This window comes from Dasypus novemcinctus, chromosome 12 (genome assembly GCF_030445035.2).
Source record: "Dasypus novemcinctus isolate mDasNov1 chromosome 12, mDasNov1.1.hap2, whole genome shotgun sequence".
NCBI lineage: Eukaryota > Metazoa > Chordata > Mammalia > Cingulata > Dasypodidae > Dasypus > Dasypus novemcinctus.
Genome location: NC_080684.1, coordinates 72,988,458 through 73,012,075, shown reverse-complemented (window position 1 = coordinate 73,012,075; position 23,618 = coordinate 72,988,458). Strand labels below are relative to the sequence as shown.

The following is a 23,618-nucleotide window of genomic DNA, read 5'->3' as shown; positions in this document are numbered from 1 at the left end:
TTCCTGAATCTGTTTAATTTTATAAGCAACAATTTTTTAAAAATACGTAAAAGACTAAAGGTGAAGTAGTCAATATCACAAAACATTAATTTCCTAAATTTAAAAGTAGTCATATTTTTTTAAAGTAATCATACACCAATTTATTAGCCAGAGCAGTCGGAATAGCTAAGATTGGTCAAGCCCTGTGTACCAGGCACTAGCCTAAGCATTTTGCATGCATCATTTCATTATTATGTCCTCCTAACAACCCTCTCAGGTGTTGTTATCTTCTGGGTGAAGGAACTAGTGGCAATCATTATGATATATTCAACATAGTCTGGGGGATTATGGATATGCTCCACCATGGATTGGATTGTGACATAATGACCAGTGACAACACTTAAGTAAGATTTAGGAATGGACATGTAGAATTTTAGCCACCTCTTTACTCCCCACACTGATATGCAGCTGATAGCACCCCTTAGAATGCTCTGCATAGCCTCTTCCCTGCTTTAGACACATGAGAAGATGGACACTTCAAAAGACTGGACATAAGACTTGTCTGCAGAGACCTGATCTTTTACTCCTTTCTCCTCAAATGCATCTATTCTTTTCTTTTCCTTAAACTGCCTGACAGTTCTTTGCCGTGTGGAAGGGCCCAGAAGCAGAGCAAGTTCTGGGGCTTATTTCTGAGCCAACCTCTTGACAAAAGGTTGGGTATCCCAGTTACAAAAAGGAGCTCCTGTGCAGAGATTATCACCACTGCCCTAACCACCAGTTCAACAGGTATTGATTATTTTGTCTTCCTTTTTGCAGACCGTTTCAATCTTGGAGCAGCGGCTGACTTTGACAGAGGATAAGCTCAAAGACTGCCTTGAAAATCAGCAAAAGCTTTTCTCTGCTGCCCAGCAGAAAAGTTGAATAGAAATGTATGAGTAGAGGCATGGAAATGAGCATGTGTACATATACTTAGGAAGGTGATGCAGGATGCCTCATGCAACACAGCCGTATGCTAATGATCATGGCATTTCTTAAAAGAATGAGCAGCAGAGCCAAAGGCAGAAAAGGCATATTTAAGGACTAATCTGAACACACAAACCAATGTCAAGGACTAATTTAAAATACTACCATTTATAATTGCAGTAATAAATTGATAACCATTCAAGTGACTCTGTATTTTCCCCTGATATTATTTAAAATGTCAGTTTTCATTTATAGGTGAAATTCTGTCAGAAAAGTAACCAAATCTCTGGACTTGTTAAATCTCAGCTTGACCGTGCCTGGCAATTCCTTAAAGCAATTAATGTAGTTCTTTGATGAATAACCCCCTTGGGATGAAACAGCATCCTAATAGCACAGAATGAATTACTAAAATTCCAAAATCACAGAATTTCTAAGCAAGAATACAGCAGTTTTATTTATTATAGAAATGGTATATATGTGACATAGGACAATGAGTTATTTATTGTGTGCATTGTTTTTCCTTTGGCCAATCTGAAGGAAAATGAAGAATTAGAAATATATGAAGCAGACATATCTCCTCTTTCACAGATGAATGTGCTGAATGAGTTTGGGTTATGTGCTCACAGTTCAAAAGGATTATGCTAGTGTGATTTCCAGGAGCCAGAAAGATCCGACAGCAATATTTAAAAATACACACATATATAAGTAACATGCCTAAGAAATGTTGTTGCCTAGGTGATTCTGGCAGCTGAGTAATAAGCATTTTTTTTTTAATTTTGCATCATCGTCTTCCTGTATTTTTTTAAAGAATTGTGATTTGAAACAAAATGAAAATGAGCCAGGCATTCTAAAAGATCTTCATTACAAATTAAGAATTTTGTTTTGTTTTTTCTTAAATGAAATAGGAAATCAAAATGAAGAAAAACAGACAAATTAATTTTACCTTGCTTTTTCCTATCAAGAACAAAGAAGGTTGGAGAAGCCGTTCCATATTTATAGGTGATTAGGAGAAAATGTTATGTTTTAGAAAAGAAAAAATGAAGTCCTATTTGCATAAGATTATATTTAGACAATTTTCTCACAGCAATTCCAATTGTATCTATAAGAGTTGGGTGGGCTTTTTTGTTTTTGATTTTGCGGGTTTTTTTTTTTTATCATCTTGTGTGTTATAAGTGCCTTTTTATATCATACAAAGTATGAGCTTTTAGGCATCTTCAGAGCTTACAAAGACTAAGGCATTGTATTTTTATAACCTCATTGGGAAGACTAAGAAATGAAATGTCAATCTGATTTTTGTTTACACTTTTCTATGCTTCAAATAAAGATATTTTATCTTCAAAAGATAGTTGTTACTTTTATTTTTTTCAAATGGTTGAAAACTGGAAATACTAAACTCCTTTTCATCTAGTATACTCAGTGTTTAATGTGCATAAGAATCTCCTAAAGAACTTGTCAAAACAGTTTCCTGGGCCCTGGCTCCAAAGATTATGAATGGCTAGGTCTGGTGGGGCCCAATAATTTACAATTCTAACAAACTTACAGGTGATGTTGATGGCTGCTGCTCTGATGACCACAGTTTAAGAACCACTAATCTAGCTTTAGCCACTCCTTACAACAGGATGTTGCTAAATACTTTTATAGTCATCATTGACCTTTATAAAGAATGTAAAAACAGTGATGGTAGAAATTAAAATGCCTTGAAATTTTTTCATAAGGATCATTTTAGAATTCTCTTTTTTTTTTTTTTAAACCCTTTAGGAATCTTCTTGGTCAGATTCTAGCCCTTCTCTTTCTTTACTTGTATATCCAACTGCCTGATCAAAATCCCCAACTGGAAGTCTAATAGGTATCTCTCATTAAATATATCCCAAATCAAACTCTGTTTCCCTCCCTCCCCTCCCCCAGCCCAAGCAGCTCCCCCTCCTAGTCTTCTCCATCTCTTCAAATCCTTGACTCTTTCTCTCCATATCCCATATTCCAATCCTTCAGCAAACCTTGTCAGGTCATACGAAAACCCAATGACTTCTGACCACTCTGTGAACAAAGCTATGGCCTAAGCCACTGTCATCTCTTGCCTGGATGACTGCAGTTGCCTTCTGTCTCCCTGCTGTCACCCTTGCACAGCACACGTGGTTTTTTAAAAGCCTGAGTCCAAGCAAGTCACTCTTCTATTCACTAGCTTTTAGGGCTTCCCATCTCACTCAGAGTAAAAGTCCAAGACTTGACAGTACATGATCTGTCCCCTACCCCACCTCTTTGACCTCACCTCTCCTCCACTTGGGTTACCCTCACTCACTGCATTCCAGCCATAGTGGCCTCCTTGCTTTCCTTTGAACGAGCAAAACTGTTCCCACCTGAGGGTGTTTGTACTTGCTCTGTCCTCTGCTTGAAACTCTACGTCCCCAGGGTCCCTCACAATATTCTAGCCACCTCTCACATGTTGCCTTTTCGGAGGACCCTTCATTGGCCACCCTGTATAAAACAGTAAACTTCTACTACCCCCTGTCTTCCTTATCAGGCTTCATTTTTGCTAGTGTACTCATTACCATCTGACGACTGTATATAGGCTTATGCCTACATCCTGTAAGAGAAGGCTCCCTGACGGCAGGATCTCTGTCTGTTGATCAGTGATGGAGCTCTAGAACTGAGAACAGTACCACTTTGTAGTAGGCATACAGTTTATATTTTGTGAAAGCATAAAAACAATTACTAAGTTGCAGAATTTTTCCTCCTGTACCACTGAAGTGAATTCCATTAAGTGATTAAGGTTGAGAAACCATTAGATATTCCTGAACAGTATGCCTCAGCAGCCCAGGATCAAGAAACTAAATTTCAGGTAAGAGGCTGACCAGGAGTGAGTCCTTGGGATTTCTGTGATTTTGAAAAAAGAAACGAAGGAGCCATATTAACCTCCAGTCACATCATTTGATACTACCACTCCTCCTCAGTGAATGTGATTCAACCAAGTAGAATATAACTCATCCCAATGGTTTCTCAATACCTGCCTTTCTGGCTGCTGTAGACAGGCTTTTTTGTTTTTCTTTTTCTGACACATATTTCTCTTGGACTCATTTACATTGTTGAATGAGATGTTAAGGGCTTCAGAGAATTTAAAGAGAAATTCTCATTAGCTTGACATACCACAAGTTTAGTTTGCATTTCCTTTACAGTTTATCCCTTTTTTTTTTAATCTTGAAGATTAATATCTTCAAATAGTACAGAAGAGAATAGTTTAGAAAGTTCAATTAGTGAGCTTTGGTGGTTTATGAAAAAAATAAGCTTAGGGGATACTTTACGGATTCAATAATTTTATGGAATGTATGGAACTACAATGTAGAAAGAAGGCAAATTTGATATGTTTTACCTTTCTAGCTACATATGATTATATAATTCTTTCTCAGGGTTTTACCAAGGATTTGGAATTTTCATACAAACTTGAGCTACTCACTGCCTAGAGAGATAGAGCAAGCCTCTTCTCTATGGTATGAACCCACATCTAGCTGCTGAGTTGTTTTGTTTGGCTCACAGATTTTTTTTAAAGTTTTGAGTTACCTGTCAATATATAAAAATTTGAGATTTTACATTCAAATTTAGGTTTCTGGACTATCTTGGAAATTCAGAAGATCTGGGAATATTGGGCCTCCCTACTTCCAAGGCAGCAATGAGCTAGAGCTGGGTGGAGGAATTCTCTAAGGAGGCAGGTATGATCCACTTGACTGAGTCCCCTTTCCCTCTTGTCTTAGACCCACTGTCCTCTACTGCCTTACATTACCTACCTGCCCTCGGTGGGCATTCAAGCTTTTGGCCCTGCCTGTTTACACCCTGAGAGATAGCCTGGTTTTTCGCATGTTATTCTAAGAATGTCACCATATGTCTCCAGTTTCCACATTTCTAAGGTTTCTTCCCACTGCTTGCTTCCTCCACATTCTTTCCCCCTCCACCCCAATCACTCATCTTACCCCAGCCCTACTGAACTTCTCACCATTATTGGGATGGAACAATCATTGCCTTTCCAACTCCACTTACGTTGATCATGCTGTTCCCTGCCACCCTCCCTGGAAAGGAGGGAAAACCCTTACTCATCCTCTACAAGGCAGCTTGAGTATCACTTCTTTCTCTCTACTGTCTGCTATTCCTTTGCACATCTCTGCTATAACATAGTTTGCAATATAGTACTGTCTGCCTCTTCCAAAAGGCAGGCACTGCATCTTTGGATTTCCCGCTTAGCATGTTGCCTGGCTCATAGGAGGAGTTCAGCACAGAGTTGTGAATAAATAAGAATTATCATTTGAACATTGCTCTTTGCTTCCCTTAGAGCCAAAAGCAGTTAAAATTAGAATGAGTGGACTGGAATAAATATCATTTAGAGGCTTAATATTTGGGGCTGAGTAGGCATTTTGATGACCTGTTATTTGTGTATAGCTCAGTACTCACATGCACAGTTTTTGAAGCCACAAAGCCTTGGGTGCAAAGTCCAGCTTTGCTGTTCTCTAGCAATGTGACTTTTGAGGAAGGTACTCACAAAGTTTAGTTTCCTTACCTGTGAAAGATGAAATAATGGGAATTATGTTTGTGAAATGATTATAATAGCTGTCAAATTAAGTGTTCAATAAATGGTAACTATCATTCTATTTATTAATCATTTTGTTCCCCCAGAGTATATTTCAGAATAATATTGTTTAAATTGGAACTGTGGAAAAAATACAGGGACTAATATTAAGTGCCAGTTAATGAAAGCTTGGAATTTAATACAAAGTTAATTTTTTTAAAAAAATTCAACTAAAAGAATGGGTATATAAAATAAATTACCCTTCCAGACACAGAAATCCTCAGGGTTCTGGGCAAATGACAACTCTTGAGCAACTCTTGAGGAATTCAGCCTGAGAATACCAAAGCCATAATTATCCTAAACAAAGGTGAGGCAAAAATGGCAAGTGGAGAAAAGACCTGGAATGTGGATCAAGGGTCATCAAGCCTTACCTGGAATTTATACTATCTTTGCCCTTTGACCATTTGGAGAACAATTTGTTTACTGTCTATTCTCTAAAGATAAGGTAGTCCAGATTTTCACTTAACATTTTATTCTTGTGTAGACTAAACTTTAAGTCTGTAATTCCTGAAAGGAATTCTATGCATCTAAGAGGAATGCAAGATAAGCCATCTATCCCTGAGTAGAACTATTTGGCTCCTGAGAGGAAAAAAAAAAAGATTCTAATATTTGGAGATTATTGTCAAATAATCATGTTCAACCCATGAGGAATTTAATAAACAGACGAGTCTATAGTAGATGTTTAAGTGGCATTTTACCATCAATATACTATATGCTTCATTTACTCTGATGGGTTAAACAACTATTTTGCGTTAGCAAGTCACAAGGTTTTAGACTTCATGCACCAGAGGATTTATGAATGTACATTGAATCTAGGGACACAGTGTAATTGCCAGATTGTCTTCTGTAAGTCCAGCTGTAATTCAGCCATGTAACACAAAGGGAGCCTGGGATTACTGGGAAAATAGGTCAATGGCTTGCCAAGAGGCAGAGGTTAGTGGGAGGAGAGGACATGCACAACTCTTTTTTTTCTTTCCAAAGTACAGCAGTTGCATTTTCTTTTGGATCGAATCCCAAAAGTGTTCCTATTTTTTTTTAAAAGCCTCTGATTTGAGATTCTTCTCATAATAAAGTAGCTTTCACAACAAAAGCAGTAGAAATAAGCTCATTCTAAAAATTCTACAAATAAAACAAAAAGTACATAAATAGAGAAAATGGACAGAAATGCAAATCAAAACATAAGTTCAACAATTCAGAAGCAGAATTTAGTTATTTAATCCACATGATACAAAATTGCACAAATTTAATAAGACAGACTTAGCATATGTGCAAAGCACTACATGGAATTAAAAACAAATTGACTTTTTTTCCCCAAGTGTGCCTTAAATAAAAATTGGCCATATTCTAGACCATGATGATAGAAGTAAGTTAAAATTCTATATGTCATATATTCAGAGTAAGTAAAAAATTCGAAATAACAAAATAATGTGCTCAGTCATGCAGAAAATATGTAAAAGAAAACCAATCTCCGATAAATAACATGGGGGCAGAGAGAAAATCCCAAATGTAACAAGGAGTATTTTTAAATGAAACTAGAAATGCAATATGTCAATTTAGGTGGGATATTGCCAAAGCAATTTGAACCAAGTATCTCCGTAAAAATGTAAATAGTGAGCATACGTAAAAGGAAAATAAAACATTGTTAAATTACGAAATGTGGAAAAAATAGAATTGATCATCAGTAGTTTGCTCTTTGGAAATTTTTAAGTCAATCATTAATCAAAAGAAAAAGAACCTTATTTTCCTTCAAAGGTAATGAATAAAAGACATGGTTAACTTAGAATTTGGTCATTCAGGTTACCATTGAACATATTTAAAGTGAATGACAGCTACAAATCAGAATGCAAAAATTTGTGAAACAAATCTAATAGAAATATGATTTGTGTTATTAGTTGTTTCAGGACATTTAGTAGCTCTTGAATAGCAATGAAATATATACTTTTTTCCCAGCCCTATATTGACAGGAGATATGTATGTCAAGCTGGCAATGTAGCTGCCTTGATATAAATCCTTTCCTTTATTGCCATACCCTAATCTTTCTGCAGGTTCCTAGTTCAGAATAAAAAATGTGACTAGGACAAATTTGTAGGGTAGCTTTTTGAGCACCTTGCAAAACCCAGAGGCCTTCTATGAACAGGAAACTCTATACTTGTATCTCATTCTTTGAACAGCTGCTTCTAAGATCAAACATCAAGGAAATGAATTATCTCTCTTTTCCTTCTATGTCTAATCCTTTCTCTGAACTCTGAAACCAAGAAGTGGCAGGATGAGAGAGGCACCTATTGATTTTTAAATATTTATTTCAAAATGAATTAATATTAGTATGCATAAAAACTTTTGAAAAATACAAAGAAAAAAATTTGCCTATATCATTTATGGATAAGACTCCTCTCTGCCTTACTTAAGTAACCACTACTGTTTGCCCAAGGTTTTTCCTGTGGCCAGGAGAAAAGAGAATGAGAAACTTCAGTGGGACAAGGATTTGTGGAGCTCTCAGCTGGACATGCAGAAGAAACCGTTCAAGGTTGGAGGAAAGGACTTTGGTTGAGTTAACTTCAGGACATTTTATGTCTCTTAATTCTAATGAAATACTACCTCTACCTTAAATTGTTTTCTCTGCTTAATCCCCAGAGGAAATTCTGTTGCTTTTCATAGATAAAAAGTTAGTAGAACAAAGAGAAAGTCTGGGGAAGTGCCTGAGCCTTTTGCTCTAGAGTTTCACTGAAGCCTTTCCAAGCCCTGAAGATGGAACCCAAGGGCTATACTCCTTATTCCTACACCTGGATTTAATATCAAGGTCTATGAGATGAATCATTTAGAAACTGGATGTTCTTGCAGGCAGTTATTGCTTTTTTAGAACTCTAATAACAACTATCAGAGACAAAAATCATGTAAAGTGTTCACAGTTCTTAAATCTTCATTCTCCACTGCTTTCAGCAAATGAGAGTCATATCTCCACCTGCAAAGGCCTGCCCCTGTCTGGTGAAGCTGATCTCCCCTATCTCTGAAAAGGAGAAAATTAGAGACAACACACAGGAGGAGGTGGGAGCCCAGAATAAACTGCCTGAGGTGGCACTTCTTACTCAAGGGAACACCTGTCTAATGCTTTCATCATTTTCATTTTCATTTTCACCTTAAACTGAGTGATTAAGGCAAGAGACACAGGACTTGATTTCAAACCAGATGTGATCATGAAAAATACATATAAAAGGATTTGTGGACTATGAGGATCCTGATTGAGCTGTTTCCAATACAGGACATTCTTATTCAAGGGAACACATCAAAGCTCAACTCATTTGACCTAAGGCCATTTTGGAATCAGCAATGGGAAGTAATTATACTGCCAATGTTAAAAAGTAGAGATAATAAAATCCTAGAGTATGTTTATTCACAGTCAACATAAGCATTTTGGTGTTTTCAGCTCATTGTGATAATCTAGTTATTGTATAGCCAAAATAAGCAGCCCTTCTTAAACTTCCTTCTGTACATCCTTTACTTGGTGGTGACCAAGTTGACTGGGAGTTTAGCTGATTGCACACTGGCACCTGGCAGACAGTTTTGTTTGGCTCTACTGTTTTGTTTTTCAAATTAGGTGGCAATATTTTAATAATAAAACAATTTACCATGAAGCAGAACGGTTTCTGGCTTCCGGTAAGAAATTGTCATGCCTGGTAATATCAGGCATCTACTTTTACATGGCAACAACCTCCAGGTCCCCTGACCTGCTTGCCCTAGTGGCCCTCCAGGCTATGCTGAATGAGTATCTGAAGAGTGTGCCGTGTGGGTCCGTGTTCTTGTAGACTCGGAAATGGCAGCACTAAGGACACATTCCTCTTAATTGTGAGGAAACAGAACTACAATGATGATTTCGTACCAATTTCTTCACTCCCAAGCAGGGTCTCTCTCCACTGTTCTATGCTGCCTACTTTAGTTTATATTTTACTGCAAAATACTAAGTGTATTTTAAAAACCATAGAACCTTAAAATTATATGTAGGTGAGAAAAAGGAAAATTTCCCTCTCCAAATAGTATGATTATAACAGTATTGAACTAATGCTTAGTGAGGAAATGTTCATTTTTCTATTTTCCAGACTTTCTCTAATAAATTATGTATTAATCTTTGTAATAAAATAAAACTTTATTTTAAAAATTCTAAATACATTTATGCAGACACTTTGCCTGGGCATGACAACCCCACTTCTCTTTGTCAGGCACTCACTTTCCTGCCTCCCTTGCAGTTCCAACTGTCCGTCTGTTTCAGCTCTGACTAATGAAACATTGGGAAAGTCTTCTGATGGCGCAAGATTTTTAGGACATGGGAAGCAGACTTGGTCCAATGGATAGGGCATCCACCTACCACATGGGAGGCCCAAGGTTCAAACCCCGGGCCTCCTTGACCCGTGTGGAGCTGACCCACGCACAATACTGATGCGCGCAAGGAGTGCCATGCCACACAGGGTGTCTCCCACATAGGGGAGCCCCATGCGCAAGGAGTGCACCCCATAAGGAGAGCCACCCAGTGCAAAAGAAAGTGCAGACTGCCCAAGAATGGCGCTGCACACACGGAGATCTGACACAACAAGATGACGCAACAAAAAGGAAACACAGATTCCTGGCGCCGCTGGCAAGGATAGAAGCGGTCACGGAAGAACACACAGCGAATGGACACAGAGAGCAGACAACTGGGGGGGAGATAGGGGGAAGAGAAATAAATAAAAATCTTAAAAAAAAAAAAGATTTTAGGAGTTTCAGCCATGAGCATAGTTGTGTAAAATGCTAAGCAAAATTCCAGAGGCAGTGTTAAAGATTCTAACCTCTTACAGAAAAACAAAGTGGAACTTTCACCCACCCATAGATACTTCATTAATCAAGTCTTACAGTTTAAGCCACTACTAGGTTTTATATTACTTGCAGTCAAAAATTGATACATATATGAACATTTACATTTTTCTTCATGTATTCAATTTAAACACATTAACTAGAGTTTGGAATTTAATTTTATTTTTATTTTTATTGTTTACTTCTTTTCCCAGTACTACCACCTAGTAACTTTAAAATGAGAGCCAACACTACCTCATCTTCTCGCCAAGAGCGTGTGATACTACTCATCCTAATGGAAGTGTTTTACATTTTAGTTCATTTTCACAAGTTTGGTTGTAGTAATCCTTCGGTTGCATGGAGCAGCTCAAGTAGGGGAACCTAGACTCTGATCATTCCAAAATGGGAAAAAGGTGCATATTTGATTTCAGAAAAGTGTTTCCCTCCTGCTGGAGGATGCAGAGTACACTGCTTAGAAGAGTTTGCCATTTGTGATGCTGATTATTGGGGATGAGGGGGCAGGACAAGGATAAAAGTGTGGGGAGCTGGGAACTAGCTCAGAATTCATCCAAAATCAAGATTCCATCAGAGTTCTCAGTAACCTGGTTGCTACAATCCCCCAGCAGCAGGACTCTTATCATTAACATCCTTCATTGTTAACATGACTTGGCTATTTTTTGTCTCTGCTTTGCATGTTACCATTTATCTGACCCTCTCACCATTTTTCCAGTCTAAATCCTTGACAGAAAGAATTTAACTGATGAGTCTAATCACTATCATCCCTGGTGAACCAAACACTTGTGCAGGCCTCATTGTCGGCCACGAGTCAGTCCATGGATTGACAGAATGGAGGTGTCACATAGAACATGGTCACTTAAATATAAGGACATATGTTTCTTCCCTTAGCAGGGTGGGGTGGGTAAGGCAGGCCCACCTGCTCAACCATAAGACTCTTCTATAGAAAAGAATTGGCTCCAGGTATGGAAAGAATACCCCATAAAAACTCTGGACATTTTCTATTTTATTCCAGGAGGTAGAAGGAGGGAGAAAATTATAGAAAGGCAGACTTTAACCAGAAATAATGAAGATTTTTCAACCAATTAATACTATGTGAGGGAAACAAACTTGGCCCAGTGGTTAGGGCGTCCATCTACCACATGGGAGGTCCGCGGTTCAAACCCTGGGCCTCCTTGACCTGTGTGGAGCTGGCCATGCGCAGCGCTGATGCGCAAGGAGTGCCGTGCCACGCAGGGGTGTCCCCTGCGTAGGGGAGCCCCATGCGCAAGGAGTGCACCCGTAAGGAGAGCCGCCCAGCGCAAAAGAGAGTGCAACCTGCCCAGGAATGGTGCCACCCACACTTCCCGTGCAGCTGATGACAACAGAAGAGGACAAAGAAATAAGATGCAGCAAATAGACACAGAGAACAGACAACCAGGGCGGGGGGGGGGGGGGGATTAAATAAATAAATAAATCTTTAAAAAAAAAATGCTATGTGAAAGTAAAATGAGCCTTCAGAGTTAGAAGGTGACTTGTTCTTAGAGGCATTTTAAGAGAGGCTAGAATACCACTTGGAAGGGAAATTGTATCTTAGAATAGAACCCTTAAGATTATCTTCTACCCTGAGACTTTAGGATTCTGTGGTTTACATCCCCTGAGCTGGTAAATTTAGATGTAATTCTGAGATGAAAGAAGACTCAAGTCTCAGATGGCTTTCCAGAATTTTGAACCTCAAGAAACTCAGAAATGCCAGGCTTTGACTCTTCTCTGAAGCAGGTATTTGATACAAAGTAGGGCAAAGTGACCCTAAAAAATTTCAAACCCAAGAGTTGATTAAAGAGTGTAGCAAACCCTTGATGGTGAGAGCCTGAGATACTCAGCTCTTGTAACTACTTTAAATTGAGGTATTGAAGACCTGATTAAAAATGTGTGTGCATTACCAATGTTCATAGCGGCATTGTTTACGATTGCCCAAAGATGGAAACAGCCCAAGTGTCCCTCAACCAATGAATAGATAAACAAAATGTGGCATATACATATAATGGAATACTGTGCTGCAGTAAGAAGAAATGAATTTGGGACACATATGATAACATGGATGAATCTTGAAGACATTATGCTAAGCAAAGTAACCCAGAAACAAAAGGACAAAGATTGCAAGGTCTCATTAATATGAAGTAAATACAAAGAATAAATGCATGGATAAAACCTAGAGCAAAGATTATTAGGAGATAAGATTATTAGGAGATAAGAAGTGCTGAGAAGTACCACTGATGCATAATATATATAGAAGTTTTAATTAACTTGACTGTAAAAGGATGGAAATGGTTAGAGTCGATGGTAACACATTATAGTGAGTAGCAGCTGGTTTGTAAATGGGATTGTGGCTGAAAAGGGTAGCCTAGGGATGTAAATGTCAATTGAAAGAAAGCTAGAGAATAATCTAGGGACCGAAGAACACAGTGAACCCAGAGGAGGATGAGAATTGTGGTTGATGGTACAGATACAAGAGTGTCCTGTGAGCTAGAGCAGATGTACATCACTATTGCAGGGTAGTGGGAATGTGGAGAAGTGGATGAAAAATACAATTGGTGACCTATGGACTGTAATATTCTTGCATCAATGCCAAAGACGTACTGTGTTGATAATGGGGGGTATGGAAAAAGTGTGCCAAATGTACACTATGGACCATGGTTGGTGCTAATGGTCTGATGATATTTTCTCATAATTTGTAATAAATGTTACCATGGTGTGGTGTGTTGGTGGAGAAGTGTTATATGGATATTCTACACATGTTCGTGATTGTTTTGTTAAGTTTACAGCCTCTGTAATAAAAGCGTATTTTTAAAAAATAGGGTGGGTTGGAAAAATGCACCATATATTGGGAGAAAGAAAGAGGAAGAAAGAACAGGAAGGAGAAATAGCAGCTAACTGGACATTTGCTCTGGGATAGACATCTAGCACTTTCCAAGACTTCCTTTGGGGGGTGGCCTGAGCTTTGGGGCCCATCTCTCATCTCCTTTGGGTGATGAATGAATGAGGGCCAAGCTCTAAAGCTAGCCATGGTCATATGAAAACACTGTGCTTCTGATATTAACTGAAATTGACAATTTCACAGGAAAAGAAAACTCGAACTGTATTGATTTCAGTCCATCATTCCATTAGATCAAACTGAAGCCCCGGTGCTAACTAGCATAGTAGTTTTCTTGGTAACAGATGGATGTCCCATACAAAGTTACTTACAAATAGTTGAATTCACTGATGCTATTGGCAATTACTGAAAGTGTAATAATGATGCATCATTTAGTTCTTAACACTTTGTGAAGACCTGTCTTGAGAAGGATTTTATTTCAAAATTTGAGACAAGAGGTTTAAATTAAGGCTTAAAGAAAATAAACTTTGGAATTCAACCTCTAGTGAGGTAATTGGCAAGAAATCTGTGTTCAGGAGTATCCTGAACATAGATGAACCAAAACCAGCATGGTCCAGGAGGTCAGGGCCTACAGGAAATATGGGTGGATTTAAAGAAAAAAATCCAATAGTGGGAAAGCATGGGAATAATGAAAGAAAAACAAAAATGGAAAAGGCAAATCAATTCACTGATTTTCTTCACCTTTCCTTGGCATTTGCCTGTGCCTCTACTCCTGCCCTCTGCACTTGACCTCATAAGAGGGGGAAACCCTACTCAGGGGGCCGCCCCTCAGTCTGAGGACAGGCTCACCTCACATGTAGAATTGACTTTGGAGATGGAGGAGCTAGTAGGGACTCTGTGAGGCCCCGTGTGATGAGAGACATAACTGAGCAAGGGGCAATGCCCCTGACACTCTGCTGGCTTCAATTCCACAGAGTGACGGACATTCTGATTCCCTCCCAACATCACTCCACCCTCTCCCCATTGTGCAGACATCATGGATGAATGGGACCCCTCCCAGCCACAATGGTGAGCCCCAGTGGGTCCAAGCTAACAGGGCAATCCCATGTCCTTGATTCGGTGATGGCCTCAAGGGTAGTCTGACCAGAGTGGGTACAGTACATTCTTTCCCTGGCTGTGAAGAGAGAAGCATCAGATTCAGCTGCTGCTCACAAGGGAAGTCAAGCTGAGGCTAAAGAAGGCAGAGCTGTGAGAAGCACCAGTGACCTGAGTCAGGCCTGGATGAACCAGCCTGAGGCCTATTTACCTTTGGATGATTCCCTTAAGTATCCAAAATGGTACACGCTGCCTTCTCAGGTAAGGAAACCTGGAGAACACCAAAGGCCCTCCATGCTATGTGACCAGTGTTAAGTGGAGGGTGGGGAGGGGTAGTGTCCCATGACCAAGAATGTTTGCAGAGTACTGAATTAAGTAAAATTAAGCAAGACACTATTGAGCTATTTATAAATGAATGCATATTGTAAATTTCCAGGAAGGAGCTACCTTAAGCAGCATCATACGGATTTGTTCAACTCAAGAACTAGATGGATTTTGTTTTGTTTTCTTTTCATTTGGGTATATCTCCCTGGGACATTTGTGTTTTGAAGAACACAGTTTGGGAAGCTGCACCTAGTCATCAGGCCTTGGGATGTAAAAGAGGGCCCTGAAAACAAGGACAGGAAGCAGAATTTCTTCCTCCCCAGAACTACTCAGGAGCTGCTGGAACTGAGAGGACTTGCTTAAGGGTGGTTCATCATGCCAGCTGTGTGCCATGATTCCTTCTGAAGTTTCTAGGGACTCCCCCAGATTCTTATTCAGCAGGATCCCAAGCAAATTATATGCACAAACACATATACATATATATACATACGTATACATGAACATACTCATTTTATGATACTCTTTAATTAAAATTTTTTTAACTTTTTATTTTGAAATAATTTCAAACTTACAGAAAAGTTGAAAGAATAATACAAAGACCAGCCCTTCATGAAAGAACCTTTTACCCAGGTTCTCCCCAAATATTAACATTTTGCCACATTTGCTTTATTTTTTTATCTAATCTACTATCATCTATTTATAATTTTCTCTCTTGCACCAGTTAAGAATAAGCTGCAGGCATGAGGTCCCTTTACCCCTAGAAATGTCAGTATGTATTTCCTAAAAAACAAGACTACTTTCCTGAATAGCCACAGTTGAGCCATCAAAAGCAGGAAATTTGCATTGATACAGGACTACCATCTAACCTGATCATCCCATTTAAATTTCACCTCTTGTACAGAAGGGAAAAAAAAAACAAAAACATTTTTCTTCTCTTTCTAAATCCAATTGGGGTCATTTGATATATTTACTTTTCATGACTCTTATATTTCCTTCAATCTGAAAGATTCTTTAGTCTTCCCTTGTCTTTCATGACCATAACATTTTTGAAGATTTCATGCCTGTTATTTTGTCAGCTCTCCCTCAATTTAGGTGTGTGTGATACTTCTGTATGACTGGTTTATGGATTTGGGCAGAAATCTCACATAAGTGACACTGTGTTCCTTTCAGAGTGTCATATCAGAGGACAGAGTCAATTTGCCCATTATTGGTGATGTTCACCTTGCTCTCTGCATTAGTGCCAGGCAGATGCATTTAAAAGAATGAACTTACCAATTATAACAAACGTACCACACTAATGAAAGATGCTGTTAATGAGGAAAAGTGTGTGTGTGGGGGGGCAGTATATGGGAATCCCCTAGATTTTTGATGTAACATTTATATAATCTAAAAGATCTTTTAAAATAATAATAAAGAAAAAAAAAGAATTAACTTGAGGCTAAATACTATCATTGCAAGTGTGAGAACTGCTATTGCTCCAGCCCTGCACAAGAAGATGAAAAAGAATACAGGGTGTAAAGAAAAGCAAAAGAAAGTGAATTACTGGGGCCACCAAGTATTCATGGTTAAATAATTTCCTTGATTATTAGTGGGAATGTTTTTATCTCTTTCTCTTTAACAGCAAAGGGTGTGTTATGGTTGACACATTCACTAAGAATCAAGTTTGCTGTTAAACAGATTAAAACACATGTTTATGCAATATCAAACCATGAAATTACTCTAGGTCATGTTTCTACTGCTTACCCAGTCATCCACTTGCATGAATCAATTTCAGCCTCCAAAGTTATCCAGTGTAATTCAAACATTAATAGTACATAGGTTGCTAATGGATCAGATAGGTTGCTGGAAATTCAAATTCTGGCACAGCCGTTTCAAATGGAAGTGGCACCTTGTGGCGAGGCAGATGCCCCTCTGAAGACTACTCAGAATCTCTACGTTATAGGTGCTTAGGGCAACAATCTGTTTGAAAGAAGGATGACTGGAGACTTGTCTCAAAGCTGAGCCTTAGGCAGTATGCTTTTATACCCACTTCATATACTAAGGAGAAAATGTCCATTGTATATATCTAAGAATATCATTATTGTTACTGCTAGCAAGTGGCCTGAACCCATTTGGCCAAGAGGTGATTATAAAGTTCTTTGTGGTAAATTTTAGGTGCCTCCTCTTAACAGTCCAATGGGTGTCATTTGATCCAAACCATTTGCTGTGCCACAATCAAAGCAAATCTCAGAACAAATAGCCAAATATATGCACATTTATCAGCAAGCAGGCAGGCACAAAGCAGTCATATAACCTCATACTGTAGGAAAGGGTTAAGTTTAATTTTCACAAATGGGAAGCCAGAGCCAGAGCTGTTGGAGGAGGGAGAGAAAGGGGTTCCAGCGGCTTTGGTGCACCAAGAATTTGAAAAGTAGCACCCAGACAAGGGGACCAATGGTGAGAAGTGAAGTCAGGGCCTATAGTGAAAGCTGGGCCAAATTTGAAAAGTGTACCAGGAGTGAAAGCAGTGGGCCCACCCAGCCTGCCAGAGTGCCGAGCGGACCGAGTGGCAACTGAGAGCCGAACTGTGCAACTTAGACATCTCGGATAGCTGAAACCCCTGAAGTATCCAATCTGTGGGGAACAGGGGAGGGACCTGCATGTTAAGTTTAGGTTATAAATATCACTGTTTCTTGTTGTTTGGTGTGCTGGCCATTTTATCCAGGTTGTGTGCCTGTTCTTGCAAGATCGTTAATAAAAGTCTTTTCTCCTCCACAATAGGATGAGCTGTTGTTCTCTCACAGGTGCAGCTCTTTCTAACAATACGATTTGGGGCTGCGCCCTCTCTTCTGTTAAGTATGCCAACCACCCTCTTACAGGAGAGGCACAGTCTGACATGGACCTGCTTGACGTTCTCACAGCAGGGCTGTGTGGGCAGGCACGTGAGTTGGATCAGGCAAGTTGACCCTCAATGGAGGGGAGGCGCACAGGGTTAGGAGACCCCAGGCCTGGCCCTCATTTGAGGGCATGGGCTGGTAGACTTGTCTGATTCTTATCTTTATCCTTTACAAGGTCAGTAGGTCCTGTCTCTCCACTGTTAACTCCAACTTTCACCCATAAAACATGATTCCTAACATTTCTTTATGCTAATTTAACTATCCTCAGCTGTTCTTTCATTTAAGTGAACTTACTCAATTACCCAACTGCAAGATGTTGATTTCGATATGGACACTTTATATGCTAATTAACCAACCTTTATTCGTTGGTTAGAGTTAATGTGTAAACAAACAATTTAAGGAAAATATTTTGAAATAATTTATCACATATTAAAATAGGGCATTATTTTTAGTTGACATGGTTTTGCTGGCAGTGGTGTAGCTGGTAGGGATGTAGCAGCCCTGTGACATCACAGTGGTTTGCTTTCAGCTTTAAGGAAGCTCAGAGCAGTAGACAAAACCGGTGTAGGGCATTTTGAGATTAAAAAAAAAAAAAACAACTAAAGGGGCCATACAATGCAGAAAGATTGGGCAAGACTTTGTTGTTATTGCTGTTTTCTCATTACAAATTTCACATTCTGCTTCTTATAGGACAGACAGGAAACACAGTCAAAAAAAAGAATAGACAATCTCTAAACCAACCTGGCAAGGATTACCAGTCATAAACATGCACACACACACACACACACATACACACATATTCAAATAAAAATTTCTTACAAATATGGAAAATTTCTTTTTCTTTAAATATGTGGTCAACACCTTTACATATCAATGCATACACTGTTTGTTTGAATGAATGCACCACTTAATAAGCTGGTTAAATATATACAATTGGTTAAATATAACTAATGCTCCATCCCACTGCTTTGAGATTGTTTGTAACATTTGCTCTTATAAACAGTTCTGCCATTGACCATCTTGGGAAGAGTCCTCAATCATTTCCTTAAGAAAAATTCCCAGAAGTACTGTTGCCAAGTGAAAATTCATGCATATTTAATTCTTTATTTATTTCCTTGTCCTTAATTAATACCTGTTCCTCTCGATACTGCCCAGTTATTCATATCATATTTCCCTAGTTGACTTAGTCTTCTACTCTTTCAGACTTCCCACTCTCAGCTGAGGCCTTGCTAGCCATTGCACTGAGAAAATAGATGTCACCAGAAGATAATTTCCATAATCCCTACCACCACTTCTATCTGTGGCCATAAACCCCACCTTTCCTTCTCTGGCAGTGAAAGAACAGGTTTCCATTTGGGCACTGATTCCTGCTACCTTTACTACCCCAAAGCATTGCTCCAGAACCTCTTTTCTGCATCATCAATCTTTCCTTTCTTCCTCTGTAAATCATTCTCAAACACATAAAAATGCTCTTATTTTTCCCATTTTTAAGAACAAATAACCAGAAGCCTTCTCTTAGGCACATTTCCACCTTCAGCTAGTGATCTACTTTTCTTCTTCCCTTTGCAGCAAAACTCCTAGATAGAACTATCTTCATTCACTGTCTCCAATTCCTCCTATTCATTCTTAAACACAGTCTAATCAGGCTTTCACCTCCCTATTCTACCAAAATTGTTCTTGTCAAGGTCACCAGTGAACTTCAAGTTGCTATGCCTACTGGACAACTTTCAGTCTCCTCTTACATAGCCAATCAGCATTTGACCAAGCCAATCAATCCCTCTTCCTTGAAATATTTTTCTGGGGAAAGGAACTTTCAGTCCCCTCTTACATAACCAATCAGCAGCATTTGACAAAGCCAATCAATCCCTCTTCCTTGAAATATTTTTTGGGGGGAGCCATGCTTCAGAACACTACCAACTCATTCATGGTCCTCTCTCACCTTCACTTTTTCCTTCTCAACTTCCCTGGCTGGATCCTCCTCATCTCAGAGGCCTTAATTTTAGACTACCACAGGGTGCATGACTTGGACATCTCTTCACTGTTTGCATTCACTCTTTTAGTCATCTCATCTGAGATATGTTGACAAACTTCCAAATGTAGCTTCCTAGCCCTGAGCTCCCCTCAACTCCAGACTCAACTGGTTCTCGACACTGCAAATATAACATGTCCAAAACTAAATCTAAAATCTTCCCCCTTCTCAACCTGCTCCTCTTATAGACTTCCCAAACTCTATCAATGGCAATTCCAACCAGGCCACAAACCTCACTCTCACCATCTCACCCTCCCTCAGTCAGAAACACCAGAATGTCTTTCCTGGATTATTGAAATAGTCTCATGACTGGTCTTGCTTCCACCGTAGCTCCCCTAGAAACTATTCCCAACACAGCCAGAGTGATACTGTTAAAGAGAATGTCACACAATATAAAGCTTCTGCTCAAAATCATGCAATGACTTTCCATCTCACTCAGACTGAAAGCAAGATTCCTATAAAGGCCTTTCTCCCCTCAGATAGTATAGCTCTCTGTCCTTGCCTCTAGAGGCCTTTGCACTGGTTAGTTCTGCTTGGAAAACTTTCTCCACAGACACCTGAATGACTCATTCCCTCACTTCCTTCTAATCTTTGCTTAACTATCACCTTTCTCTGAGGTCTTTCTTGTTACTTATTTAAAATCATCCATTCCCTCCATGCACCTCAGCATTTCCTATCTGCATTCCTATGTTATTTTTCTCTATACCACTCCACATCACTACATATTTTATTTATTTCCCTGCCTGGATCCCTCCATGAAGTGCCATGAAGTCAGGTTATTTTGACTATTTTGTTTGCTCCTGTATCTCCTGCTAAATAAATGTCTGCTGAATGAATAAAAATTTTAATTAGGAAAGTAAAAAGAAACAAGTAAAAGAAAATAATTAGGAAAAAAGAAAATCACCCATAACCTATCCAGAGAACCATCATTCACAAGCATATATGTTCCTTTTTTCTGTACTCCTAAGTATTTTGGTGGGGTCATTCTGTGCATAGTTTTATAGCTTGCTTTAAAATTGTTGATATGCATATATTTTAGACTTTAAACACATACCATCAAATATCCTTTCAGACAAACCAAGTTACATCTTGCCTCAATGTGTGGGAGTCAACTCTTATACCTTCTCTCCTACACTTGGTGTTATCAGATTTCTTTTGTACATAATCCAACCAATATGCAATAAGTTCAACTCTGATCTTGAAATCTTTCTTAACAGGCTTTACTTTCACCATCTTTCCAAATTTCCCTATCACCTTAATCCTTTGTAACTACACACAAGCCTCCTTCTCCCCTAATAACTACAGGGATTCAAAAGAATGAAAATCTCTCTTCCTGATGAAACCATTGAACAGTCTTGCTGGAGAAAATTTCTAGGATCTGAGAGGCCAGCTTGTTAAAACAGAGAAAACCTAATAGTTTGAATTAGGATGCATTAGTGAACCAAATGTGGATGCAAGCTGTTATTCCCTAGTGCATATTTAGAGGACTGTCTTAACTATCGCTGCCCTTCGACGTTAACTCGAAGGAATGTCATTTAAGTAGACTACAATGGAAAGTGGCCCCCTGGAGTTATGCAATGTAACAGTCCCCCCAGAATGTGGGCTGGATTACACTGAATTCAATTTTATGAATCATTGATGTTTCCTCTCAGTGGTACTGCCCTTCCTCATCCCCTTATATTTGTTTAAGGAAAGCAGACTCTACTGTGTTAGTTGGATTTTTTAAATGATCCTTTTAAACTGTCTTTCAGTAGACAAAGAAGGGGAAACAGGCCATTTGGTCCAGTACAATGACCAGACACGTCTGTCAAATGAGTTTGCTAACAGGATTGTACGGGGGAAGCTGTACCAGGATTTTAACCGTGAAGGAAAGCAAACAGCTGAGCTCTGAAACTCATGACATCCTTCATGGGACAATCTGCATCTGGTGTGTCTGCTATGTGTTCCAGTTCCACTCCAAACCCTTCTGTCTTGCCTGCTTCATTCTTAACTCTGCCCCCACCCCCACCCCATCCTCAAACCTAGGGATGTAAATGATAGATTTTATGTACTGGAATCTAGCCTTTACTCATTATCACATATACTTTTCAAATCGTTTTTAAACCTGACAATCCCTGTCTCCAAGCAAGGAATATGACAAGTGCTTTCATAAAATGTTACAAACAAAACAGAACAAGGCAGACAGAGTTTCTCTAGCAGAGAAGTCCCCACTCCTCCCATGAGGGGCTTTTCTGAACCTGTAGGTCTCTCTTGGAAGCAGATCTGAAAACATTGCCCCTCTTCTAGAATACACACAAAGGACTCTCCTTTTTCTCCCATCCCTACTCAGCCTCTGTTAGATTCCTTAGAGTAAAGTGAAGCACTCACCTAGGGTGCAAAATTTTAGGGAGGGCACCAAAAAATCTCAGTAATCCAGATAAGAAATATTTTAATGCAATATTTTAAATAGTCAAAATTAATGCAAAAAAATCCATGGGAAACAAAAGGAAAAATCACTAATGTTGATCCTATCTTTATCATGACAGTATTCTATATCTTGATTACTGAGAGGTTTTTTGTTTTTGTTTTGTTTTCGTTTTTTTTTTTTTTTGCATTCCCTTAAATTTTGAGCCTGAGGTGAGTGCCTAACTCTCCTCACCCTATTCTTAGCTCTGATAGTTCTCTATACATCTGTAATTCTATGTTGTCCTATAACTGACAGCTTCTCTTTGTTTCTCATCCCCTCTTAGACTCATCCCCTCTTAGACACATAATACAGACCTGAAGGTACGGACTGTACCATTCCCATCTTTCTATCTCCAACACACCAAATACATATTAGACATTTAATAAGCATTCTTTTGAATAAAAAATAAATACAAAGATAAATAAATAGGACTAGAAACTATTAGATATGGGTTCTTCCATCTGGCTCAATCTCTAGCCTTGCGATCTTGGGCAATTCATAACTTTTCTGGCTTCAGCTTTCTCATCCGTGAAGTGAAAAACTGGGTAATATTAGATGTCCTTCTGTCTTTAGAAGTTGTCTATGTATAGCAGTCAAGTCTCCCCAGATGCTCCCTGTCTTATGGTTATTCATACCAATGAGGCAGCAGCAAAGATACTGGTATTTTACCGCAGATTAGAGAGTTGAGTTCAGTAAAGCTAGGGAGTTAGTCATAAAATGCACTAGTGGCTGGATAATTGCTTTGAATTTACATTTTGCTGGGACTTTACTTGGAAGGCCATTTGGAGGGTAATTTTGCCAGCAATGCTGTCCAGGTTGGGTAATGCAGGTTTTTTCCTCAAATTAGGCCAAAATGTTTTAAGAATACTTTTTTCCGTTTGGTTGCATGCCTATTCTCGTATTGTCTTTAAATGTGCAGAAAAGTCATTGAAGCATTGAAAAGCATTTTATACTTTCCCATCATCCTTTGCATGTGGTTGAGATGGAGAAAAAGTCTTGGGCAAGAGTGAACCAATTCATTGCAGGTTTGGAAATAAGTATTCTCTGAGTAGCTAGTGTCTGCCTACTCTGTAATACTCTAAAGGAAGAATGGTTTTCAGACCCTTTGAGTGTGCAAACCCCCAGAAAAGAAACACATCACCACAAATTCATCAGCTATATAATCCACTGCCAATATGGTAAGAACACTAGTAATCAGGTGGGTTGAAGAAAAGAAGGAAGCAAATTCTCTTTTGTTGAAAATCTTATCTCATGTAATCTTTACAACTATCTTTTGAGTTAGGTATTAATAGCTCTAATAAGGACACTGAGGCTTGGAGCAAAAGTCAATAGGACATGACTACTTTCTTTCCCAAAGTGTTCATGTACCAGTTCATCTAACAAGTTTGAAATTGATTCTGTGAGCAGGCAGGGTACTGTGAAATTTAACTGGGTAAGGAAATATTGTTTGCCTATCTTTCCCCCTCAATCCTGCAGATCTTGGATTAGGAAGTAGCTTTTATTTAACCATGTCGTCTATAGGGTGTTTGCATATTAGATTACCTCCAAGGTTTGGAAACTCTAACTGTGGAATTTAAAAAACACCATTTCACTGTAAAATATGACTTAGG

General features: G+C 38.9%; 1 protein-coding gene across 2 annotated transcripts in view; it reads left to right on the top strand.

Moving 5' to 3' along the window:
* POC1B (POC1 centriolar protein B) overlaps window positions 1-2,283 on the top strand; it is a 104,824-nt gene extending 102,541 nt beyond the window's left edge. The window contains exon 12 of one of the 2 annotated variants that reach the window (XM_058308526.2): window positions 796-2,283. In XM_058308526.2, the coding sequence (XP_058164509.1) occupies window positions 796-900 (105 nt within the window). In that variant the 3' untranslated portion in view covers window positions 901-2,283. The remainder of the gene's footprint in view (window positions 1-795) is intronic. The other variant, XM_058308527.2, reaches the window with a different exon arrangement.
* Window positions 2,284-23,618: the final 21,335 nt, after the last annotated feature.